This window comes from Armigeres subalbatus, chromosome 3 (assembly GCF_024139115.2).
Source record: "Armigeres subalbatus isolate Guangzhou_Male chromosome 3, GZ_Asu_2, whole genome shotgun sequence".
Taxonomy (NCBI): domain Eukaryota; kingdom Metazoa; phylum Arthropoda; class Insecta; order Diptera; family Culicidae; genus Armigeres; species Armigeres subalbatus.
Genome location: NC_085141.1, coordinates 32186736 through 32209443, shown reverse-complemented (window position 1 = coordinate 32209443; position 22708 = coordinate 32186736). Strand labels below are relative to the sequence as shown.

The following is a 22708-nucleotide window of genomic DNA, read 5'->3' as shown; positions in this document are numbered from 1 at the left end:
CTAATCCTAACTGTTCTGCTGCTTCATCGATTTGCTGTAAATGTTTCTTGTCCATAATTGTTGTTTGATTCGAATGTTCCGCTACGTTTGCTGGTGTTTTTTCCTCTTCTCCGGATGTATCCTTACTCTCTCGATGCTCTTCTTCCAGCATTTCAATAATTTCGTGTGTTTCGTCTATCTCGTCTATCTGTTCAGTCATTCCAGATTCCACTACCCCAGCATATGTAGACGTTTTTCTTTCAGGTCAATTCACTGCTTGGCAAAGAAAGCATTTCTCCTTGAAGGTTTACTCCTTGTACGCCGGTGAACAAGTGGTCAAGGCCAAGCTTTGTCGGGAATTTTTTGCGAGTAATCCTTTGAACCTTTCCGAACTTGTCAAACACCGATGATAACTCATTATCAGGAACCTCAGGTTGAAACCTCTGGATTCCGCCTAAGGGTGCCTTGCATTGCACTTTCCGACGTGTACTTGATGCTCAAACTTATACCAGATCCCATTTTATATACGGTTTCCATTTTCGACGAGTCGGTGTCCAACAGTTTTAGAAAACTGGCAATTTCTGTCCAAGATGGACGAGGGCATCCTGGTGGAAATCTAAATTTTACTGTACTAACAATTGCTCCACAAGTCATTTCAGTAAACAATTATTATATGCCTATAGCACACTTTTCAGAGAAATCGTGCGTCAGCAAATGGTTCGAATAAACGAGTCAAATAAAACTACATATGATCGCACTAGGTACAACTGTATCAACAGTATCTACCAATTTCTTTGGCGAGTGCAAAGAAACAACTGACAGCCTGTTGATAATTATTGTTATTCTTTTACGTGAGTCGCGTCGCGTCGCATCGCTCGTCGCGTTTACTCTGGCTTGCCCCTTACTGTATGGGACTCTCCCCATGCCAGTGACACTCCCTGGGTTCCTGTGCGCTTTGAGCGGCACACGGTTGCTTTGTTATGGCTTGTTTGCAGCAACATGTAGATTTTTGCCAAACCGCACCATGTCATAGACAGGCCCTCTAACTCGCAGAGGCCGTTTGGAAGAGTTCGTAAAGCCCTCGGACATAGTCCCTGCTGCTCCAAATTAAGTCAGTATGACATCTGAGAAATGCCGTCCAAAACATGATCAATTTTAGAACACGTATCGTATCGAATATTTTTGCGTGCGACACAGGTGCTACAGATAGTCATACCTCTGGCTGCGGCAAAATTGACCAAGCTCAGTTCGTTGTCATTGGCAAAAAAAAAACCATTGTGCATTTCCGTCACCAGTGATGAGTTTCACTTTGCGTTTTGTGCATTGTCCGTGTAGGTCTTATCCAGACGCTCATAGAACTTCTCCTTCACATCATTGGGTTTGTCGTAGGTTGGTGCTTATGCATTGATCAAGCTGTAGTTGAAGAACTTGCTCTTAATTCTCAACTTTATTACCATTCTCCGTCATCAGACTTCCTGAAGCTCCACATTCGCCTTCAGCAGGTCTAAAGCAAGGAGGGCAACTCCTTGAACGGTACAATGTCGCTTTGGTAGGGCCTGATTGCAGATACAACCAGCTTTGTATAAAAGTTCAACAGAACCATTGATAGCTCACTACATCCTAGGTAGTCACTGCATCGTTGATGGCTGCTTTAAATGTTCTTCAGTAGTCCAAGTATTGTCAAGAAGGGCCCCACGAGCTTATGCGAAAGCTTAAGAACCGGTCGTTAATCCTGAACATGATCATTCTCTAATTGATCGGCCACCACCCGGTCAAACATCTCTACATACGCCCATTACTATGGCCGATCACGCGTGTGCGTGCGCGAACGCGTTCAAGACAAAAGAATTTTTCTTGCTGATATTCTGCTTTACGAGTGCTTGGACACGCTCCGCATCGATCGACGCGTCAGTATGTAATCGCCCTATGAGCGCTACGATCCCAATTTTTTTCAGCTGTTCCTCGAACCCAGCTACCAATTACTAGTCCCTTTTCGTTCCTGTGGTCGTTGCTTAGTTTATTTAAATGCTGGCTTGCAACCGCCCTGCATTTCAGGGTCATAGTGCATACTGCATAGCTTTTCTTATAGTTATTCGGGCGATTATCAGAAGTTATTTACATAGAGAATAGACGCTGCTGTAAGCCGCATCTCCTTGGTAGACATATGCTCGATCAGATTTGTTTGTGAATTTTTATTTATAAATGTTTATTGCTAATATTGAACCGTCTAAGACGAGTTTAGTACTCTCCATTTAATTCCACTAATTATGGCTCTCCTGCAATGGGTGTCATTTTGATACGCATGAACATGTGGGAGAAATAACGTTGTAGTGCCAGCATTTCTCTTTTCAGCATTTTTCTCTTGATATTGGCAACAAAACTTAATATGATCTTGTTTGGAATAATGCGAAAAGAACAGGCGAAAATAACGAAAAAAATGCACCCAATGCAATGCATCATAAAAATAACAAATTTTGTTATGGCTAAGAACAAACTTATAGTAGGTACAAGATGAGTTCTTGTTAATAGCAAAACCTGATATTTTTATAATATTTCAGTATATGTTTTTGTTAATTTCCCCTGTTCTTTTTGCATTTATTTCAAACAAGATCATATCAAGCTTTGCTATCAAAACATATCACGTTTTACTGTTGGTGTGCTATTATCGTCTCTCCGGGATGCCTCGCTCGCAGCTCCATATGTCGATTGCCCAGACTCTTCTCCACGTGAGTGACCTGGATGTGCTTCTTCACCACAACAGCTGTGTTTCTCCTTGTGTGGTCCACATTTGCGAAAACGACAAAGCCAAGCAAGGAAAGCGGTTCGTTCTCGACTTCCTGCGGACACACAATATGGAGGCTTGGGGTTCGTGATCGTTCCTATGTTGATGGATGCGAGGTTGCACCACCTACCTGAGAGCCATTTATGGAAGATAGTCCACATCCTGCTCGTCGTCACTTCGCTGTTAATTGCCGGACGGGCGCCCTGGGCTTTGTGGCTACTTCTCGTCGATGGCGACGAATCGTTTGTACCGTTGCCGACGATGCGACTTGCGATCGTATTGTGTTTGCAGGATTTTTTTTTAATATTGACCAAGAACACTTGTGTGTTTGCAACGGCCGGGGGAACACCATTCATGTAGGGGTGGTGGGGGTAAATTAGCATTAGGTATTAAACTGATGTTCAATTCAGGTGTGGCGAACTTTTTTTTTTGTTCGGGATGAACCACTTCGTCCATTTCATTGAACTTTTGTAGTATACCCGTGTCATTTGTTTAGTGCATGTATTTCTGCTCCATTTCTATTGGGAAGAAATGAAGTAGTCATTTTTTATTCATATATTTCTCAAGCTTAATGTAATGCCTCTTTAGATTAAGGTACCGCTATTTATACCCTTCGAAAAATGGCTTATACCAACTCTCAAAGGCGCGCCCCTCAATCAATTTTGGCTCAACAATAAGTGGGATAATACTGATTTTGACCATGGATCGGTACTGAAGTTCAAACATATTTTTGCTTCTTCTTATGAGTTCCGAATTCCTTTTTGTATAGAGATCTGATTTCATTGCGTTTGGCATTTACGAATCTCACCTTTACACAGAGCTCTAATCAGTCAGAGAGTTCAGCAGATCCACCAAATTCGTATCCGCTTCTTTCCTAATTAATCAGCGCTCTGGAGCTTGGAGATTCATGTCGTCGGCTTCGAAACCAGCCTAAGATTGAGTTACGTTTTTACAATTTACTCCATTGACTCCATCCAAAAGGAACAAAAAATGGGTCATCTAAAAGCAAATTATAGTTCCATACTCTTCCGACCATCACTCATAAGTATTAACAAGAATAGTAAGAATTAGAGCACAGTGTGGTAGATCTTACTCCGTAATGCAACATGAAGAGTGTCTACCCAGCATTACAGGCTCCGTTAAATGCCTGGCTAATTGTTTCACCCCCCAGGCCATTCATCCCCTCAGCACGGGTCACCTGACACCTTGGGATTCGGGGTTAGGGACATCATATTGTCAGCTTCAGTGTTGTACCGAGCCTGGCGATATGACCGGATTTACACCGTTACCCACTACTTCAGAGTATCCATATCCCAGCGTAACGGGATCTGCTTACACTGATGCTGAATGATGCTCATGTTATTATGATGGCAACTTGCATTTTTGTTCAACCCTCCAAGTGACTTCACGGAAATGTTCACTTCTAAAGCTTTCAAATACGATAATCAGGCTTCCTATAGAATGCAAAGAAGTCAGTTTCTTGTTGCTACTTTATTAGGGGGTGTATTGAAGTATTTTTACTCTGGTTCTAAAACAAATCTAATAAATTTTACTTCTTGTGTTTTAATTTGCCATAATAATCATTAGGCGATAACAATACTTCCGCCTTACTAACAAGTATTTGTTACTTTGCTCGATAGGTAGACGGTTTGACAGTTCAATATGTAGATTTGGCTTCACTCTTTGCACAACTCTATATAATAAACTCTGATCTAAGCCTGTTGTGAAAAAAATTGAGAAAATATTTATTACAATATATATTGTTCATATAAAATTAGTCTAAAATAATTCTATTTCGTTTAGCGGGGTTAAAATAGTCAGGCGATGGGGTAAACTCTCAGGGGTAAACTAAACAATCTTGTGAACAAAGTAAATAAGTTGGTTAATATATTTCAAACATTGTTTGTTGTAGGTTTTACCGGAGTTTATTCTAGTGTCAGAACCTTAATTGATTTTGAGGATTACCCACTTGATTCCTGATTTATAATTGGTGTTAGCATTTGGCCATTTTCCAGAACGCATACTTCAAAAATGATTATTTTAGATATTTCGAATGGAAACGACGCATAAACTATACTGCCTGTAACCTCATAGTTGTCCCATCTCCGCTGGGTTTCCTATTCATATGGGACAGTTATGCGATTACAAGCGTTATACAAGTATATATATACACGATTTTCGCAAAAAAAAAGCATCACTGTGGAACAAAACTACTTCTCGGCTGGGTGATTATCCGTCATTCTCTCAATATGTCCCGTCCTTCGTACTTTTCTATTTTCGGCGAATTGTTGAATACCATTTTTTTCCTGTCGGGTACATTCTCTTCTTTGGTCGATAGTCGATCTGGTTCTGTATACTTTAGTTAACCTAAAGATTTGAATCATTTGTTTGAGAAACTGCATAAGTCCATTTTACACAATTTCGAGAAAACAACAAAAAACTGTTTTTGAACAAAATGGCACCGAACCTTTCGATTTCTTCGATACAGATCAATAGTTTTTGGCAAAACTCAACACCCTGGGGCACTTCCAGTGTAAAAACTGTAAGCAGTACCCCATAAATGCTTTTCAAACTGCATGGACATATGTAGTTTCTCGAACAAACGAAAAAAAATTCATACATTCCTGAACAAATTTTTTTTTCCGTATTTTTGCCAGAATACGTATTTTTGGAAGAGGGTTCAGAATATATAAAAATCTCATTTTGGCCAAAAATGTTACATATTCAGTTTCTTAAACAAACGGTTCATTTGCGATTCGAAAACTCCAATTATTATATACCTACATGTTTGTTCAGCTCGCGGGTACTTATTCAAAAGAACGTATGTTATTTGGTAAACAAATGTCTATGGTGTTTCAGCCTCCCGCGGAATGGTAGTCCGAAGCACCTTCTTTCCCCGCAAAAATATCCACAAGGCCACATGGAAATCACCTAACCAAGAAACGGAAAACCAAATCGACCACGTTCTAATCGACGGTAAATTCTTCTCCGACATCACGAACGTCCGCACTTACCGCAGTGCGAATATTGAATCCGACCACTACCTCGTTGCAGTATGCCTCCGCTCAAAACTCTCGACGGTGTACAACACGCGTCGAAGTCGGACGCCGCGGCTTAATATCGGGCGGCTACGAGACGGTAGACTAGCCCAAGAATACGCGCAGCAGCTGGAAGTGGCACTCCCAACGGAGAGCAGCTCGGGGCGCAGCGTCTCTTGAAGATGGCTGGAGAGATATTCGATCCGCCATTGGTAGCACCGCAACCGCTGCACTTGGCACGGTGCCCTCGGATCAGAGAAACGACTGGTATGACGGCGAATGTGAGCAGTTAGTGGAAGAGAAGAATGCAGCATGGGCGAGATTGCTGCAACACCGCACGAGGGCGAACGAGGCACGATATAAACAGGCGCGGAACAGACAAAACTCGATTTTCCGGAGGAAAAGCGCCAGCAGGAAGATCGAGACCGTGAAGAAACGGAGCAACTGTACCGCGCTAATAACACACGAAAGTTCTATGAGAAGTTAAACCGTTCACGTAAGGGCCACGTGCCACAGCCTGATATGTGTAAGGACATAAACGGGAACCTTCTTACGAACGAGCGTGAGGTGATCCAAAGGTGGCGGCAGCACTACGAAGAACACCTGAATGGCGATGTGGCAGACGAAGATGGCGGTATGGTGATGGACCTGGGAGAACGCGCGCAGGACATAATCTTCCTGGCTCCGGATCTCCAGGAAATCCAGGAGGAGATTGGCCGGTTGAAGAACAACAAAGCCCCTGGGGTTGACCAACTACCAGGAGAGCTATTTAAACACGGTGGTGAGGCACTGGCTAGAGCGCTGCACTGGGTCATTACCAAGATTTGGGAGGAGGAAGTTTTGCCGCAGGAGTGGATGGAAGGTGTCGTGTGTCCCATCTACAAAAAGGGCGATAAGCTGGATTGTAGCAATTACCGCGCAATCACATTGCTGAACGCCGCCTACAAGGTACTCTCCCAAATTTTATGCCGTCGACTAGCACCAACTGCAAGGGAGTTCGTGGGGCAGTACCAGGCGGGTTTTATGGGCGAACGCTCCACCACGGACCAGGTGTTCGCCATTCGCCAAGTACTACAGAAATGCCGCGAATACAACGTGCCCACACATCATCTATTCATCGACTTCAAAGCCGCATATGATACAATCGATCGGGACCAGCTATGGCAGCTAATGCACGAACACGGTTTTCCGGATAAACTGATACGGTTGATCAAGGCGACGATGGATCGGGTGATGTGCGTAGTTCGAGTTTCAGGGGCATTCTCGAGTCCCTTCGAAACCCGCAGAGGGTTACGGCAAGGTGATGGTCTTTCGTGTTTGATATTCAACATCGCTTTGGAAGGGGTAATACGAAGAGCAGGGATTAACACGAGTGGTACAATTTTCAATAAGTCCGTCCAGCTATTTGGTTTCGCCGACGACATAGATATTATGGCACGTAACTTTGAGAAGATGGAGGAAGCCTACATCAGACTGAAGAGGGAAGCTAAGCGGATCGGACTAGTCATCAACACGTCGAAGACGAACTACATGATAGGAAGAGGTTCAAGAGAAGACAATGTGAGCCACCCACCGCGAGTTTGCATCGGTGGTGACGAAATCGAGGTGGTAGAAGAATTTGTGTACTTGGGCTCACTGGTGACTGCCGAAAATGATACCAGCACAGAAATTCGAGACGCATAGTGGCTGGAAATCGTACGTACTTTGGACTCCGCAAGACACTCCAATCGAATAGAGTTCGCCGCCGTACCAAACTGACAATCTACAAAACGCTCATTAGACCGGTAGTCCTCTACGGACACGAGACCTGGACGATGCTCGTGGAGGACCAACGCGCACTTGGAGTTTTCGAAAGGAAAGTGCTGCGTACCATCTATGGTGGGGTGCAGATGGCGGACGGTACGTGGAGGAGGCGAAAGAACCACGAATTGCATCAGCTGTTGGGAGAACCATCCATCGTTCACACCGCGAAAATCGGACGACTGCGATGGGCCGGGCACGTAGCCAGAATGTCGGACAGTAACCCGGTGAAAATGGTTCTCGACAACGATCCGACGGGCACAAGAAGGCGAGGTGCGCAGCGGGCAAGGTGGATCGATCAGGTGGAAGATGACTTGCGGACCGTAGACTGCGTGGTTGGCGACGTGTAGCCATGGACCGAGCCGAATGGAGGAGACTCTTATATACCGCACAGGCCACTTCGGCCTTAGTCTGAATAAATAATAATAATGTCTATGGTAATGGTTCGCGTGGGAGTGCCATCAGATTTGATAAATTAACGTTTGAATATTTGTTTACAAAATCACATACGTCCTTTTGAATAAGTACCATCAAACTATCTATTTTTTTTATTAATCTATAATTGAATAATTTAAAATTTTCCTAATATATTTTTTATTGTTTTCCCTTTGCTTACCCATTTACAGAAAGGGCTCAAGAACGTCTTCGACGAGGCGATCCTCGCCGCATTGGAACCCCCAGAGCCAGCCAAAAAGCGAAAGTGCAAATTCCTGTAAGCCGCTAGAATTGTGTATTTTTGTTTGCCACCGCCACCATAACCACATGTAGGACCTTCCTTTAGACACGCGTACACAAACAGATCCACGCCAACACATAAACTTATTTGTTTTTATTTCTTCGGTTTTTGTGTTTTGGTGAGACTTGAGAAACAAATAACATTAGAAACACATTATAATGACAAACACAACACACAAACACACACACACAGACATGTTGGTTAAACTATTATTACTATGATAAGGAAGGATAAGAGCAACAAAAAAGTAGCGGATGGAGTAAAAAATAACAAAACTGGTTAGAATAGATGGGAAAACAATTGTATTGAAAAAAAAAACAGCATATTTCCTACATTTGCATATATCTTATAATAGCAACTAACAAAAGAAAATAGTTTGTTTGATATGGCAGAAAAAAAAAGATAAAATGTGGAAGTCAGAAAGACAGTCAAGTTAATCAAGTTTGCACTGATGGAACGTTAAGAAGAACTACAAAAAAGCAAACACTATTATACAACAACAAGAAAAAAACAATTATGAAAATTAAAAATTTATACAGCTTTTTTACAAGAATTATGAACAAATCAAATATATACCATTCACGAAGACAAAAATAACAACACAAAATAACTAAACAGTTGAAGGTTTTGAAAACCTACAAACCTAAAACGTTTTTCCACGAATTTTCCCTGCGTGGAGTTTTACATTGCATGCGAGTCAATCACCTGCTAATAATACTTCAGTTCCTTTGGCATTAAAGTCTGGAAATGTTTTCATTTTACTTCGCATCTTTATCACACTACAGTAAAATTCTTACACAGTTTGTCAGTTTCTATGACCAGGTTTCGCGCAGCGAAAAATAAACAAATCTAAGATTAAAATTCGAGTATCCTTTCGCCATACGGTTATTTATATTGGTTGATGTATTTTTTCACTGAAAATTCCGGTACGTAAGATGGTGTGACGAAGCAAAAATACAGAATTTTTAGTATTCAAAAGTTTAAGCCAAGACAAGCGAGAAACAATGTGTTAAAACAATCCCGTATTTCCTTATTTCCGTGTTTGAAAGTTCTCATGATATTTGAGATGTTTTCATTTCGTTAGTTAACTGCATTTTTCCATACTGTATCGACCGTAAGCGACCATTAGTATTCCTTTTGTTTGTTCGTTCATTTTGCTAGTTATATTGATATACACTTTATACACACGATTTCAACTGGAAGAGAAAAAGTTGTCTGCCTCACAATTATGAAGTTAAATTTTTCCACAATGGCTTTCTTATGGAATTGCCCTCGGGGTGGTTCGGGAGAACGCTTTGCATTAAACCCTAGTAAGGAAAAAGCGAAGAGACGAGTTAATAGGAAGAGATTTATATTTAATAAACTACAATTAATAATGACTTTGAAAAAGAAGACAACATTTTTATACGGCTAAATGTTTTCTTTTTCCTATAAATAAAAAAAAATCAAATAATCGAAGTGCATCTTTCTTTAACAAACACACAAATGCTAAATTAAAGGAAGACAGAGCTGAAGATAAAAAATAACACAAACAAAACAGCGAACCAGTTTTGGTTTTCTTAGTTTCTTAGCACCAGGCGGAGGATGAAAATGAAAATTGAAACAATGGCAACACAGAAATCTATAGAGGGAACGAAAAGAATGAACTAGAAGAAGTGTATTGAAAGGAAGTGCGGGATCGCGTCGGCAGAGCGAGAAAAAAAGGTAATTCTAATATATATTTCGTATATATTTTATTTTAAAAATAAATAAAAATCATTAACTTCATGCCAAAAGCAACTGAGCACATGTTTTTGTAGAAGAGAAAAATCCCTATTTTTGATATATAGAATAAATAATATATAAATAAATAAATAATAATATAAATATAGAATAAATAACGATCACTTGCTAGATAAAAACCCTAATTATTTTACCAGGTAGTTAGTAATTCTGTAATTTTATGGATGCCTTGATAATGCCTGTGAACAAAGCATGACGTGAAAATTGCTGTCGGAGACGCTTTAAAACTCAGGTCCGTAGAGAGCACTTCTTCCGGGCGGTACCCCGTTTGGCATAATGCCTTATGGCATAATGCCGTTTGGCATAACGCCGTTTGGCATAATGGTCATTTGGCATAATGGCCGTTCGGCATAATGGCCATTTGGCATAATTTGTATGCGGTGTCAAATTGAGGGCCGTTTGGTATAATAGCCATTTGGCATAATTTACATACTGTTCCAAATTAATTGCCCAAGAATCTACTTAGCATCATCGGAGGTGAATTACTCCGAAGATGCTAAGTAGACTTTAAAGCTCTAAAAATTATACGACAATTTGCGGTATACAACATTCCGCGGTAATCCATTTCTTGATGAACCACATCGCGATCATAACCATTGCGCAATATTCCATTCTGCGTTTTGTACCGTGCGTGTACCTTATTCTGCGCGGCTCCTAATTCTGCGCACTTTGACACTAAAACATTTTTTTAAATTTTCTTCAATGTTATCATTATATTTACTTACATGTCATCAAAAAGTTGGCAATTTATTGTTGTCATGTGCAGATAATAAAGCAATAATTTAGCGTTGATAACGGAAATATGAAGAAAAACAAAATCGGTAAAATCGAAAAATGTCGAAAAATGGCCGCCATTAGCAGCAGCGCTAAAACTCACGTAAACATTTTTTTCTCGAATTTGAGCAAAAAATAAAGATTAGGACTCATTTTTTCAAAGCGGAGTTCCAAATCAGATTATTTGTTGCTTCAATATGAGTGAAATATCTATCTTATGTAATTATGTAATTATGCCATATGGCATTATGCCAAACGGGGTACCGCCCTTCTTCCGTTCCATAATCGGTGAGGAGAGCCTTCACTCCACTACCAATGACAACGGCCTACGGGTAGTAAATTTCGCTGCTGCCTGAGGGATGGCCATCAGTAGCAACTACTTTACACGAAATAATATCCAAACCTGGAAACATGCGTGAAATGGTAAAACTTGCAACCAAATAGATCATATTCTGTTAGATGAGCGGCATTTTTCTGATGTTACCGATGTCCGGACATTCGTAGGTCCGAATATTGACTCTGATCACTATCTCGTTGTCAGTGAAATTCGGGCACAGTTGTCAACTGTATCGAAGATCATTGCGAACGATGCGTTTGCATATTTAGAGATGTTTGACAGAGTCCCGCCAAAAGTTTGATGAACGGATAAGGGATAAGCACCAAAGCACGTGGAGTAAGCACAGCACATAGGCGACCCCATACCCAAAATAGGTTGGTTCGATGCGAAGTATCAGAATTCGATTCGGAGTATCATCGGGTGTTAGTGTAGGCTGTAGGGTGCCCGATGGAATAGACATTGGTACAAGGAATCAAGAGCAGCCCAAAGCAGAACGATATACGGAGGTTTTATAAGATTGTCAATGGCGTTCTGAGAAATAAAGAGCTATGTCCCATAATGTGAAATAACCATGAGCTGGGAGACGGGGTCTTCCGGAAACCAATTTTTGGCAAGTATTATCAACCATCAGCTTTGCCTTCGTCTGAAATCCCTCCGATTTGCAGTAAATCTATGCGCACGCAGCACCTGCAAGCACCACTTACCATTTCTCGACATCAACGTCAAGCCTCGACTGTTTATCCGTCCTGCTCTGCACAGGGACGCACATTCGACACAAGCAGTGAGGAAGCCCCTATCCCACTCATCGCAGTCGAGCCACTCCTGCCGTGCGTTTGAATCGGGAGACGGGGCTTTCCGACCTTCAATGTTTGGCAAGTATGATCAGCGACCAACTATTGCTTCGCCTATAAGAGTGTCTCAAATTCCAGTGTACAACAGCATCGCGATGAGAAAGCAACAGACATTACCATCTACTATCAAAACGTAGGTGGTCTGAACACCAGCATCGACGACCACCGCCTCGCTATTTCCAGTTCCTGCTACGACGTTATAGTAATAACAGAGACATGGCTCGACTCCAGAACACTTTCCAGCCAAATGTTTGGTCACGATTACGAAGTAATTCGTTGCGATCGGAATCAACACAACAGCAGCAAGTCTACTGGTGGCGGTGTCTTAATTGCCGTGCGTTCCGGAATCAAAGCAAAACCAGTTGAAAGCGATTCTTGGAGGAGTCTCGAACAAGTCTGGGTATCAATCGAGATGGGTGACCGAAGACTGTTCCTGTGCTCGTTGTATATCCCTCCTGATCTGGTCCGTGACATACAATTCATCGATACTCACTGCCAGTCAGTCTTCGCCGTCTTTGAAATGGCCACTCCGACTGACGAAGTGCTTGTCCTGGTTTCCTTTACGGTGATCCAGAACATTCGATCCTGCATGCTGGCGCTGTCAGCCTTTTGGATAACTACAGCTCAGCCACTCTTGATGATGATACTACCATCTATTGTAGCAAGGCACCTGCTGATAGCACTGGCCATATCTGAGAAATGATTTGATCATGATTATACTATTGTTTGTATTTCATCAAACTCCTGTATGAAGGGCCAAAAATGGGTGGGGTGGTTCCATAAGCAGAGACACTTATGCGAATCCACGGGATAAATAGAGAATCTCCTTCCAGAAGAAAGTTCGTACATACAATAATATAATCAAGCCCTCATTTCCCAGATTGACCCAATATATGGGGAGAACAGCCCGTCCTTTATCCACGAGATGTTAACAATAGGAAGTTGGCGATTCCACTCTTCCTATCCAAATCGCTTCAATCGGGTGCCCTGATGTTTTTTTTTAAATTATATTATCATACAGTTTAAATAAAAATTGGTAAATGTACACAATGGAATTCTCTCACCAAATTTGTCCGTTTGTCCTGGATGAGCGAGATCCTTTCTTCAAATTTAGGGAACACATCTTGGAATGTGTTTCTTTTTGGTAGAAGATTGATAAATTGAATTTTTGAATCCTCCTATTCTAAGATTCTACGCTTCCACTTGGAGCTTTTTGAACGTTTTAGTATCCTGGGAAACTACAGCTTAGCCATTCTTAGTCAAATAAACAGCATTGTGAATGAAAACGGTCGCATTTTGGACCTATGCTTTGTAAGCAGACAGGACAATGCACCGCTCATCTTGCCAGCACCTTGCGCACTGGTCAAAAATGCTGCTCATCACCCTCCACTACTTATCAGCATCGAATACAGTCATGTACACGACTTCATCGAACGTACTGCGCCCGTGTCATACGATTTTAAGAAAGCCGACCACTTAAGTATTACAGATGTATTATCGAGTATCGATTGGGGAAACGTTCTCAATACGCATGATGTGGATGAAGCTGCTCTAGCCTTCTCACATGTCATGATGTACGTCATCGATAGGCACGTTCCAAAGAGAGTTCTGAATAACATTTCGCGACCTCCCTGGCACACAAGCGGATTACGAAAACTGAAGACAGTTAAGAGAGCTGCTCTGAGGTAATTTACCAAGTATCGGACAATACCACTGCGAGATCAGTACGTGAGGCTCAACCATGAATACCAGCATGTCAGTCGTCAGAACTTTTTGCGTTACCAGCACAGCATTGAGCGTAAGTTCAAGCAGCGGTGTAAATCTTTTTGGAGTTACATCAACAAACAGCGCAAAGAATCTGGCCTGCCATCTTCAATGCAGTACAACGGTGAAACAGCGTCTACCCCATCGGAGCTCTGTGGGCTATTCGCTGAAAAATTTGCCAGTGTCTTTAGCGATGAGCGTATTAGTGCTGACCAAGTTAGACTCACAGCTAGCAACGTTCCATTAAGCAAACAAACATTAGGCGTGTTAGATGTCGACGTTGACGGTATATTGACGAAATTCAAGTCGTCCTATAATCCAGGACCAGACGGTATTCCATCTGCTTTCCTCAAAAAACAAATTTCTTGTTTGGTTGACCCTCTTCATCGTATTTTTCATTTGTCACTGTCTAGAGGAATATTTCCATCTTGCTGGAAAATCGCTCACATGTTCCCGGTGCACAAGAAAGGTAGCAAACGCAACGTAGACAATTACCGAGGAATCACGTCTGTTCGGCGCCGTACCGTAGAGTTGCCCCCACAACTGGAACGCTACTGATTATTGATGACGTTCACAGTCAGCTAACTTGAGACAGCGGAAATAGAGCAGCGCGACACCACTCTCAAGCTATGAAAGAGCGCGAACAGGACGTTGGTTTTAGTTTCTACGCGACTACCAACTGATCAACACGCAGCAGCAAGTAGATGATCCTAAGAAGAAGAAAGTAAAATAATTAATTACAATAAACGAAAGTGAGATTGAAAGTTGAACTTCACGTTTTTTCTATGTGCATTAATTCCGACCTTATCTAACCTTATCGACCTTAGCTAACAGTTCGAGTCCGAACATAAATTGGTCCGAAACGAACCGAATCAAAGACTACTTGTGCTGCCGCCTCCATCGCGACGTGTTCGATCGTGTCCATCTCTGTGCGCAACGTGCTGAAGCGGAATCTTTTCGACGCGTGAGTGTTTGTGTGCCAAAAAGCGTGAAAAATTACTCGATAATGTCGGTTTACGGTTCTTTGGAAGGAAACGAAAACTCGAGTGACAAAGGGAGTAATGAAAATGATCGAGTTTCTGACAAATGCAACGACCAACCATTCAAGGGCTTTTCCGAGTCCGATTTAGAGGGAGCTCCAGTGTCAAGTGAACTGGCCGGAGTGTTTCGCCAGCGAGAACAAGTGAGACAACGCATTATCAGCATTCAACGCAACTTGCTTGACCAGAGATTGCCGTCATTAGGGCTGCTGACAGTTATGAAGCACAAGTTGACCGCGGCATATCAGGGATACAATGGATTTCACAGTACGGTAATGGCGCTCATCCCAGAAGCAGCAATTTCGAGGATCTTTTCGACATGGTATCAACGAATGTAGAAGAGCTGATATTGGTGGTCAAAGACCGAGCCGCTCCAGCAACGACACCCCAAGTAATTGTGCAACAACAACCCCTAAAAGCACCAATCCCCACATTCGACGGCAACTACGCCATTTGGCCGAAATTCAAGGCAATTTTTTGGACCTGATGGCCAACTCAGGGGATACTGAGGCAATGAAATTGTATCACCTCGAAAAGGCACTCGCCGGGGAAGCGGCAGGGGTGTTGGATGCCAAAGTGTTGAGTGAAGGAAATTATAAACAAGCCTGGAACATTCTCACCGACCGATTCGAAAACAAATGAGTGATTGTGGAATCCCACCTCCAGGGTTTGCAGTCGCTCAGGAGAATGACGACCGAATCGCATAAGGAGCTACGATCCCTACTGAATGAGGTAACAAGACATGTGGAAGGCTTGCGCTATCTCAAGCAGGAGATTGTTGAAGATACGCATCATAGTAGCTTGCAATAAAATATTCAATCATAGTAATCTATCTGTATAAATGTCAGACAAATAAATTTCATTCCATTGTTCACCATCAACCTAGCTACACGCATTTTCCCTTAACTCTAAGAGGTTGTGGACCCAGCTAGAGCTAGGAGTAATAAGTTTTTTAAGGTGAATCTCGCTAGAAAACCGAAGCGAAATGGAGTCAAAACTCGGTATTGAAAAACTCACGAACGAAAACTACTATCAGTGGTCATTCGAAGCAGAAATGTTATTGGTACGTGAAGACTTGTGGAAGTACGTCGTTGATGCAGCTCCAAACCCGGTCACTAATGGATGGACTACAGGGGACAGGAAGGCTCGAGCGACGATTGCTTTACTGGTGGAAAAACGTCAACTTCCGCTTATTCGAGATGCCACAACTGCAAAGGAAACCTGGAGTCGGTTGAAAGAACAGCAACCAGAAGACAACAATGTGTTCACGTGTATCACTCATCTGCCAAGTCTGTGATAAGAAGCTTGTAGAAGGTGGAGATCTTGAAGCACACATTTACGAGCTGGAGGAGCTATTCTCAAGACTCCAAGGTGCAGGTAAAGATTTGGGAGAAGATGTTCAAGTGGCGATTCTACTGCGAAGTCTTCCGCTGTGTTTCGAGAGCATTCGGACGGCGCTGCTGGTTTTGAAGGACAACGAGTTGAAGATGAATTTCGTCAAAGGAAAAGTTCTGGATTACGCTAGAAAACTACACGAGGCAGATTCCGTCGTCGGTGAAACTGCTCTCAAGGTAGAAGCTAACTTGCCATTGCTGTGGCAAAAAAGGACACAAGAAGAAAGATTGTCCAGCTTATCAAAAAATGAATCAGCAAGACAAGAACGGAAGCAAGTATCCGAAGTCGAAGAACAGGTTCAATAAGGACAAATCGTACGCTTTCATTTTGGATGGAACTGATCGGATGAATGTGGACTGGATCATTGACTCTGGAGCAACATCCCATGTTTGCTGTGACGAAGCGTTTTTTGACATCCTGAAGTCAAGTTCAGAGAAAAGTGTTTTCCTCGCAAATGGTAAGGAAGCCAAAGTTCAAGGTGCTGGTTCCGTGAAGATTTTTTGCGTCGATTCTGATGGTGGTCGGACAATCGTAACCTTGTCTAATGTGCTGTATGTCCCTGGATTGGAAATGAATCTCATCTCGGTTAGTAAGCTGATTGAGAAAGGCGCAAATGTCGAGTTTGGAACAAACGGTTGTAAAATTTTGTCAAAAAAAGAAGTTGTTGCTGTAGCGTTCAAGTATGGCGGCCTCTATCGATTAAAGATTCACGGCGAGCAAGCATTGATTGCTGGACAGAGTCATACGAACAACTGTCAGCACACATGGCATAGGCGTTTAGGTCACCGAGAAGCAAGCGTTATTCAACAGATCATCAGTAAGGATTTAGCGAGTGGAATTCAAGTACATGATTGTGGCATACATGAAGTTTGCGAACCTTGCCTGGAAGGAAAACAAACGCGGAAGCCGTTTCCGAAGTCCACTGAGAAGAAATCAACAAAGGTATTGGACCTGATACACACGGATGTTTGCGGCCCAATGGAATTGTCTTCGTTAAGTGGATTCAAATATTTTGTTACAATGATAGACGACCATAGCCGATGTACCAGAAAAGATTCAAGAATACGTTGAAATGGTTAAGACGCAACATGGTCGAGTTCCAAGGGCCATTCGATCGGATAATGGTGGAGACTATTCAAGTTCAGCTCTACAAAGGTTTTATCAACAGAATGGGATTCTAGCGCAGTACACTACAAGTTTTTCGCCACAATCCAATGGTGTTGCTGAACGAAAAAACAGATACCTTTCTGAGATGACAAGATGCTTGCTCACGGATGCGAAACTGAACAATCGGTTTTGGGCAGAAGCTATGAATACGGCAGTATATCTTCAAAACGTACTTCCGTCGTCATCTGTTGGCACTACTCCTCATGAAATATGGTACGAACGAAAGCCTGACATGAAGCATCTGCGCGTATTTGGATCTCAAGCTTATGTCCATGTCCCGAAACAACGGCGTAAGAAACTCAACCCTGTCTCCCACAAAATGACTTTTGTTGGATATTCCTTGGATCATAAGGCGTGGAGGTTCCTCGACATGAAAACGTTAAAGCTAACTATAAGCAGAGACGCAGATTTTTTGGAGCTTAACCTTCACGAAAGCAATACAGAAACTATTCATAGCAGTGAGAGAAAACTAGAAGTATGTGAATACGATTTAAATCAACAAGAACCGAAATTCATTGATGAGCATGAAAACCCAGTAGCTGAAAATATTGAGCCAGTTGACGATGAAGATAGTAATCAGCTGGAGGAATTCGAATCCGCTGCGGAATCATCATTCGATTCTATGTTGAACCAAGATGTGGATGTCACTGTTACACCAAGGCGATCTGAACGGGCTACTAGAGGAATTCTACCATTTCGATATAGAGAGCTAACAGGTGCTGTTGTCAACTTGCAAGATGACCCACGTTCATACACCGAAGCGGTAAACGGTCCTGAGCGCACACTGTGGGATGCGGCAATACAGGAAGAATTGGAATCGCTGAACAAAAATGGAACTTGGGAAATAACTAGCTTTCCGTCAGGAAGAAAAACTGTTGGCTGTCGCTGGATATTCAAACGGAAAATGAATGAACATGGCGTTGTCGTTCGCTATAAGGCTAGATTAGTTGCCCAGGGTTTCTCGCAACGCTACGGATTGCACTACGAAGAAGTTTTCTCACCGGTTGTGTCACAAGCAACGTTCCGGATTCTGGTTTGCGAACGTCGAAACCCAATATGGTTTGCCGGTTGAACAAAAGTTTATACGGCCTCAAGCAAGCTGGTCGTGTGTGGAATAAAACGCTGGACGACGTTCTTTTGAAGATGGGTTTTGTTGCGTCTATGGCTGATCCATGCTTGTACAAACTGATAACGAAGAAGCAGAAGGTTTTTATCGCAGTTTATGTAGATGACATGGTATTGGCTTGCAAGAGTGATCAAGAATTTGAAAGTATAATCGCTGCGTTAAAAATGAGGTTCAAAATGTCCCTGCTTGGAGATCTGAAACTATTTCTAGGCGTACATGTAGAGGTCAAGGAAGGATGTTTTTCATTAAGTCAAACTTCTTATATTTGCAAAATCGCTGAAAAATACGGATTAACCAATGCCAAGCCATCATCAATTCCTATGGATCCAGGGTATATCCAACAAAAGGAGGAGGATTCTGAGAAACTTCCAAGGATTGATAAATACCAAAGCTTGATTGGAGCCTTATTATATGTTTCCGTGATGACCAGACCTGACATCGCCATTGCAACATCAATTCTGGGAAGAAGAGTAAGCAATCCATCCCAAGCTGATTGGACTGAAGCTAAACGAGTTGTACGCTATTTATATGCTACTCGAGATCTACGCTTGCATTATCTGAAAGTATTCGTTGATGCTTATTGGGCCGGCGATATAAGGGATCGAAAGTCTAATTCTGGCTACCTTATCTTTTTCGGAGGTGGATTGATCTCATGGGGCGCTCGGAAACAGAATTGCGTGGCGCTGTCATCAACCGAAGCTGAATTTGTGGCATTAGCAGAGGCCTGTCAAGAATTGCTATGGCTGCAAAAATTACTTGATGAATTCGGAGAAAACAAAAAGCAAATCACCATTATGGAGGACAACCAAAGTTGCATACGACAATTGGAAGGTGAAAGAATCGAAAAAAGATCGAAACATATAGATACAAAATATGCATTTGCAAGAGATCTGAAGAAAAAGGATATTATCAAAATAGAATACTGTCCAACAACTGAACAAATAGCTGATATGATGACTAAACCCTTGTCAAGAGTCAAGCTACAAGAATTCAGAAGCACTTCTGGATTAAAGTTATTCAAGACAACTACGCTTGAGGAGGAGTGTTGAAGATACGCATCATAGTAGCTTGCAATTAAATATTCAATCATAGTAATCTAACTGTATAAATGTCAGACAAATAAATTTCATTCCATTGTTCACCATCAACCTAGCTACACGCATTTTCCCTTAACTCTAAGAGAGATGACTGGCGTTTCGGAACACGTGGTGTACTGTTCTCTTGTGCGTTCTACCCTAGAGTACTGCTCTGCAGTTTGGAGCCCAGCGTACAACAATGGCGCCGAACGTATCGAATCGGTCCATCGTCGATTCCTGTGATTTGCACTTCGGAAGTTACCATGGAGGGATCCGTTTTGCCTACCGAGCTATGAGAGCCGATGCCAGTTGATCGATCTGGAACTTCTTCGTGGTATCTCTCCTAATACCACCCGGGCGATGACGATCGCCGATGTACTACAGGGACGAATTGACTGCGAAGGTGTTCTGGAGCAGATAGATTTGAATGTTCGACCAAGGACACTCCGCAATAGCGGAATGCTTAGACCACCACTGCAAAGGACGAATTACGGACTACATGGGGCAATCGGTGGCTTGCAACGCGTATTCAACAGAGTTGCAACATTGTTTGACTTCCATTTATCGCGTAATATGTTACGTCGGAGGTTTTTGTCTTTTTTTAACACACCTAGATAGCAATTTTACTACCGTGGAAGTACCATATTTGACGCAGGTCGAAACTTGGCGCACTCTCATATCAAATTATTCATAAAACTTATTTTCGCCAAAAATATATCTAAGAATCAAGCTAGATGGCTTTATTTGCTCTTCTTCTTTGCATATATGGCAGAAAATGCATATTATCGATGAAGAATTAACTTATCCAAATAAAATATATGGAGGTCATACTTATAATGCGTCAATTTTTCGCTTTCTTAGCCACAATGCTAAGAATCGAATGATCATTTTTTGCTCGCAAAATGACCTCTGTGAGAATTTTCGACCCCTACCTACAAACAACTGAGCATTATGAGTAAGCTTTTCCTTTTATGACGAAAATTGCAACATTCGAACGCATTTTTCAACCCAAAATGTTCTGCGTCAAATAGTAATCCAGTATTTTGCGCTCGGTAATGGCGGCCAAGTGAGTGCCCTTCTGGCATTCAAGAGGTAGAAAATATTTACATATTTTAATCAACGTAGGCTTCGCTTTATAGAAACATGTTGGCACTCACTTGCTCTGTTTTGAATCTATAGTTTTGCTTTCCAAAAGTCAAAAAACCTCATTGGTTTGTTTTCATTAATGAATTATTCATAGCTGAAGAATTCGTAAGCCACAAGCAATTTAGGGACAAACCATTTGAGAAACAACTCTTCTGCCATCTATTGCTATTGATGCCAAAATACTCCATATTCCTATAGAGTAGAGTGGGGCAAGAGTACGCACTTAGTTTTCAATCGATCATGTGGCCCTTATGAAGCAAGCTTCTGCATATTAAATCAGTGTCGACGATTCATATACTCTTCCTTTATGCTACCCAGTGGAAAAAATATTGAAATTATTGAGATTCGTTTTAGTAGAACCCTTATTGCAAGACAAGTGAAAAACGCACTCTTACCCCACCGGTGGGGTAAAAGTGCGCATCGGGTGGGGTAAGAGTACGCATTTATCCAATCATGTGCTTTAAGTATATATTAACACAAATAAGAGTTAATAACATTTAATTGATGTTTAATTAGCATATATTAGGGAATGTTCAAATATTACGTAACTCTTAAAGGGGGAGGGAGTCCTAAAAATGTGCTCTTTCATACGAAAAACCAAATTGTTTTTTATATATACCACTTTTATATAAAAACCACAGTTTTGTGTCTGTGTCTGTGTGTTATAACTGTGTTCAATCCTACATCTGTTTATATATTAAAACTCAATCATACTGCCCCGAAACCGCTTTCAACACATAACTGCCCCGAGCACAGCCACTACATGCGACCCACAGGACCCCAATCGAGGACTGCCTACAACCGTTGTGAGCTTACACCCTCTCCTGGGCTGTGCGACGCTGAAAACATGCTCCTAACGTTTGATGCCTAAAAAATAAAAATAATTAAACCAATTACACTAAATCTTACACTTTTGATCGAACCCGGCTAACATTCGCGTTAAACAATGTGTTCCATGAGTGCTGATCACTCATGATAACGCCCTGAATCGGCGAATAAAATGCAGTTTAACGCAGAGTTTAAACCCTCTCTTGCGCTAAGTAATGCTGAAAACCTAACTTCTAGGAATTTGATTCGTATACTGAAATTGGTGCGTGGCAAAATAAGTTATACTATTAGCTAATTTAGTTAAGGTCACTCCTGACGGAATCCAATTTTCCAAGTACTCGCGTTTTCAAGGGCACACCATTCGATACGGAAGCAACGCACAACTGTCATTTTTATTTTTTCACGCATGCTGCGACGCACACGTGAACGATGTGGAAATGGGAAGTGTTACGTCTGTTTGTCTGTGGTTATAACCTTCAGGGTTCATATTGTGGAGACTATTGACAGCCAAAGCGTTGAGGATAACCTTTTAGTTAGGAACTGAATTAATTTATGAGATTTGTAATCATAGATTGAATAGTAGGTATGTATGAACAATAATAGAAACTATATACAGTAGGGTGGCTCAAAAACACTTTTTCAAAATTTTTGATGGGCCGCCCTTTTATTCGGTTCTATTTGATGCCCTGATGCTCTGGACAAAATTTCAGCCAAATCGGTCAACGTTTGGGCAATGCTAAACTCGTTGGAAGTTTATATGGAAAAATGTATGCAGAAACATCCAAAAACAGTGATTTGCAGTTGGACAACACAATTTACGATCAAGAACCATGATACTAATTCAGTTCATTTAGAATTAAATACAAAATGTAATGCTGAAAACCGCGAGAAGATTAGAGTTTATTACGCAAAGATATTAGCATTTTACTGCAGTGTTGTAGGGGTGAATTTATTTCTTTTCAAAGGTAAAAGAAACGAAATTTGCTCAAACCCCACTTCACAGAAATGCTAATAACTTAGCTGGGCAAACTCTAATCTTCTCGCGGTTTTCAGCATAACATTCTGTATTAAATTATTTATGATCTGA

General features: G+C 41.8%; 1 protein-coding gene across 2 annotated transcripts in view; it reads left to right on the top strand.

Annotated features, from left to right (window-relative positions):
• Positions 1–10110, top strand: part of LOC134227521 (cdc42 homolog) — a 56082-nt gene extending 45972 nt beyond the window's left edge. For both annotated transcript variants that reach the window (XM_062709077.1, XM_062709076.1), the window contains exon 5: positions 8226–10110. In XM_062709077.1, coding sequence (XP_062565061.1) covers positions 8226–8315 — 90 coding nt within the window. In that variant the 3' untranslated portion in view covers positions 8316–10110. The remainder of the gene's footprint in view (positions 1–8225) is intronic.
• The last annotated feature ends 12598 nt before the right edge of the window (positions 10111–22708 follow it).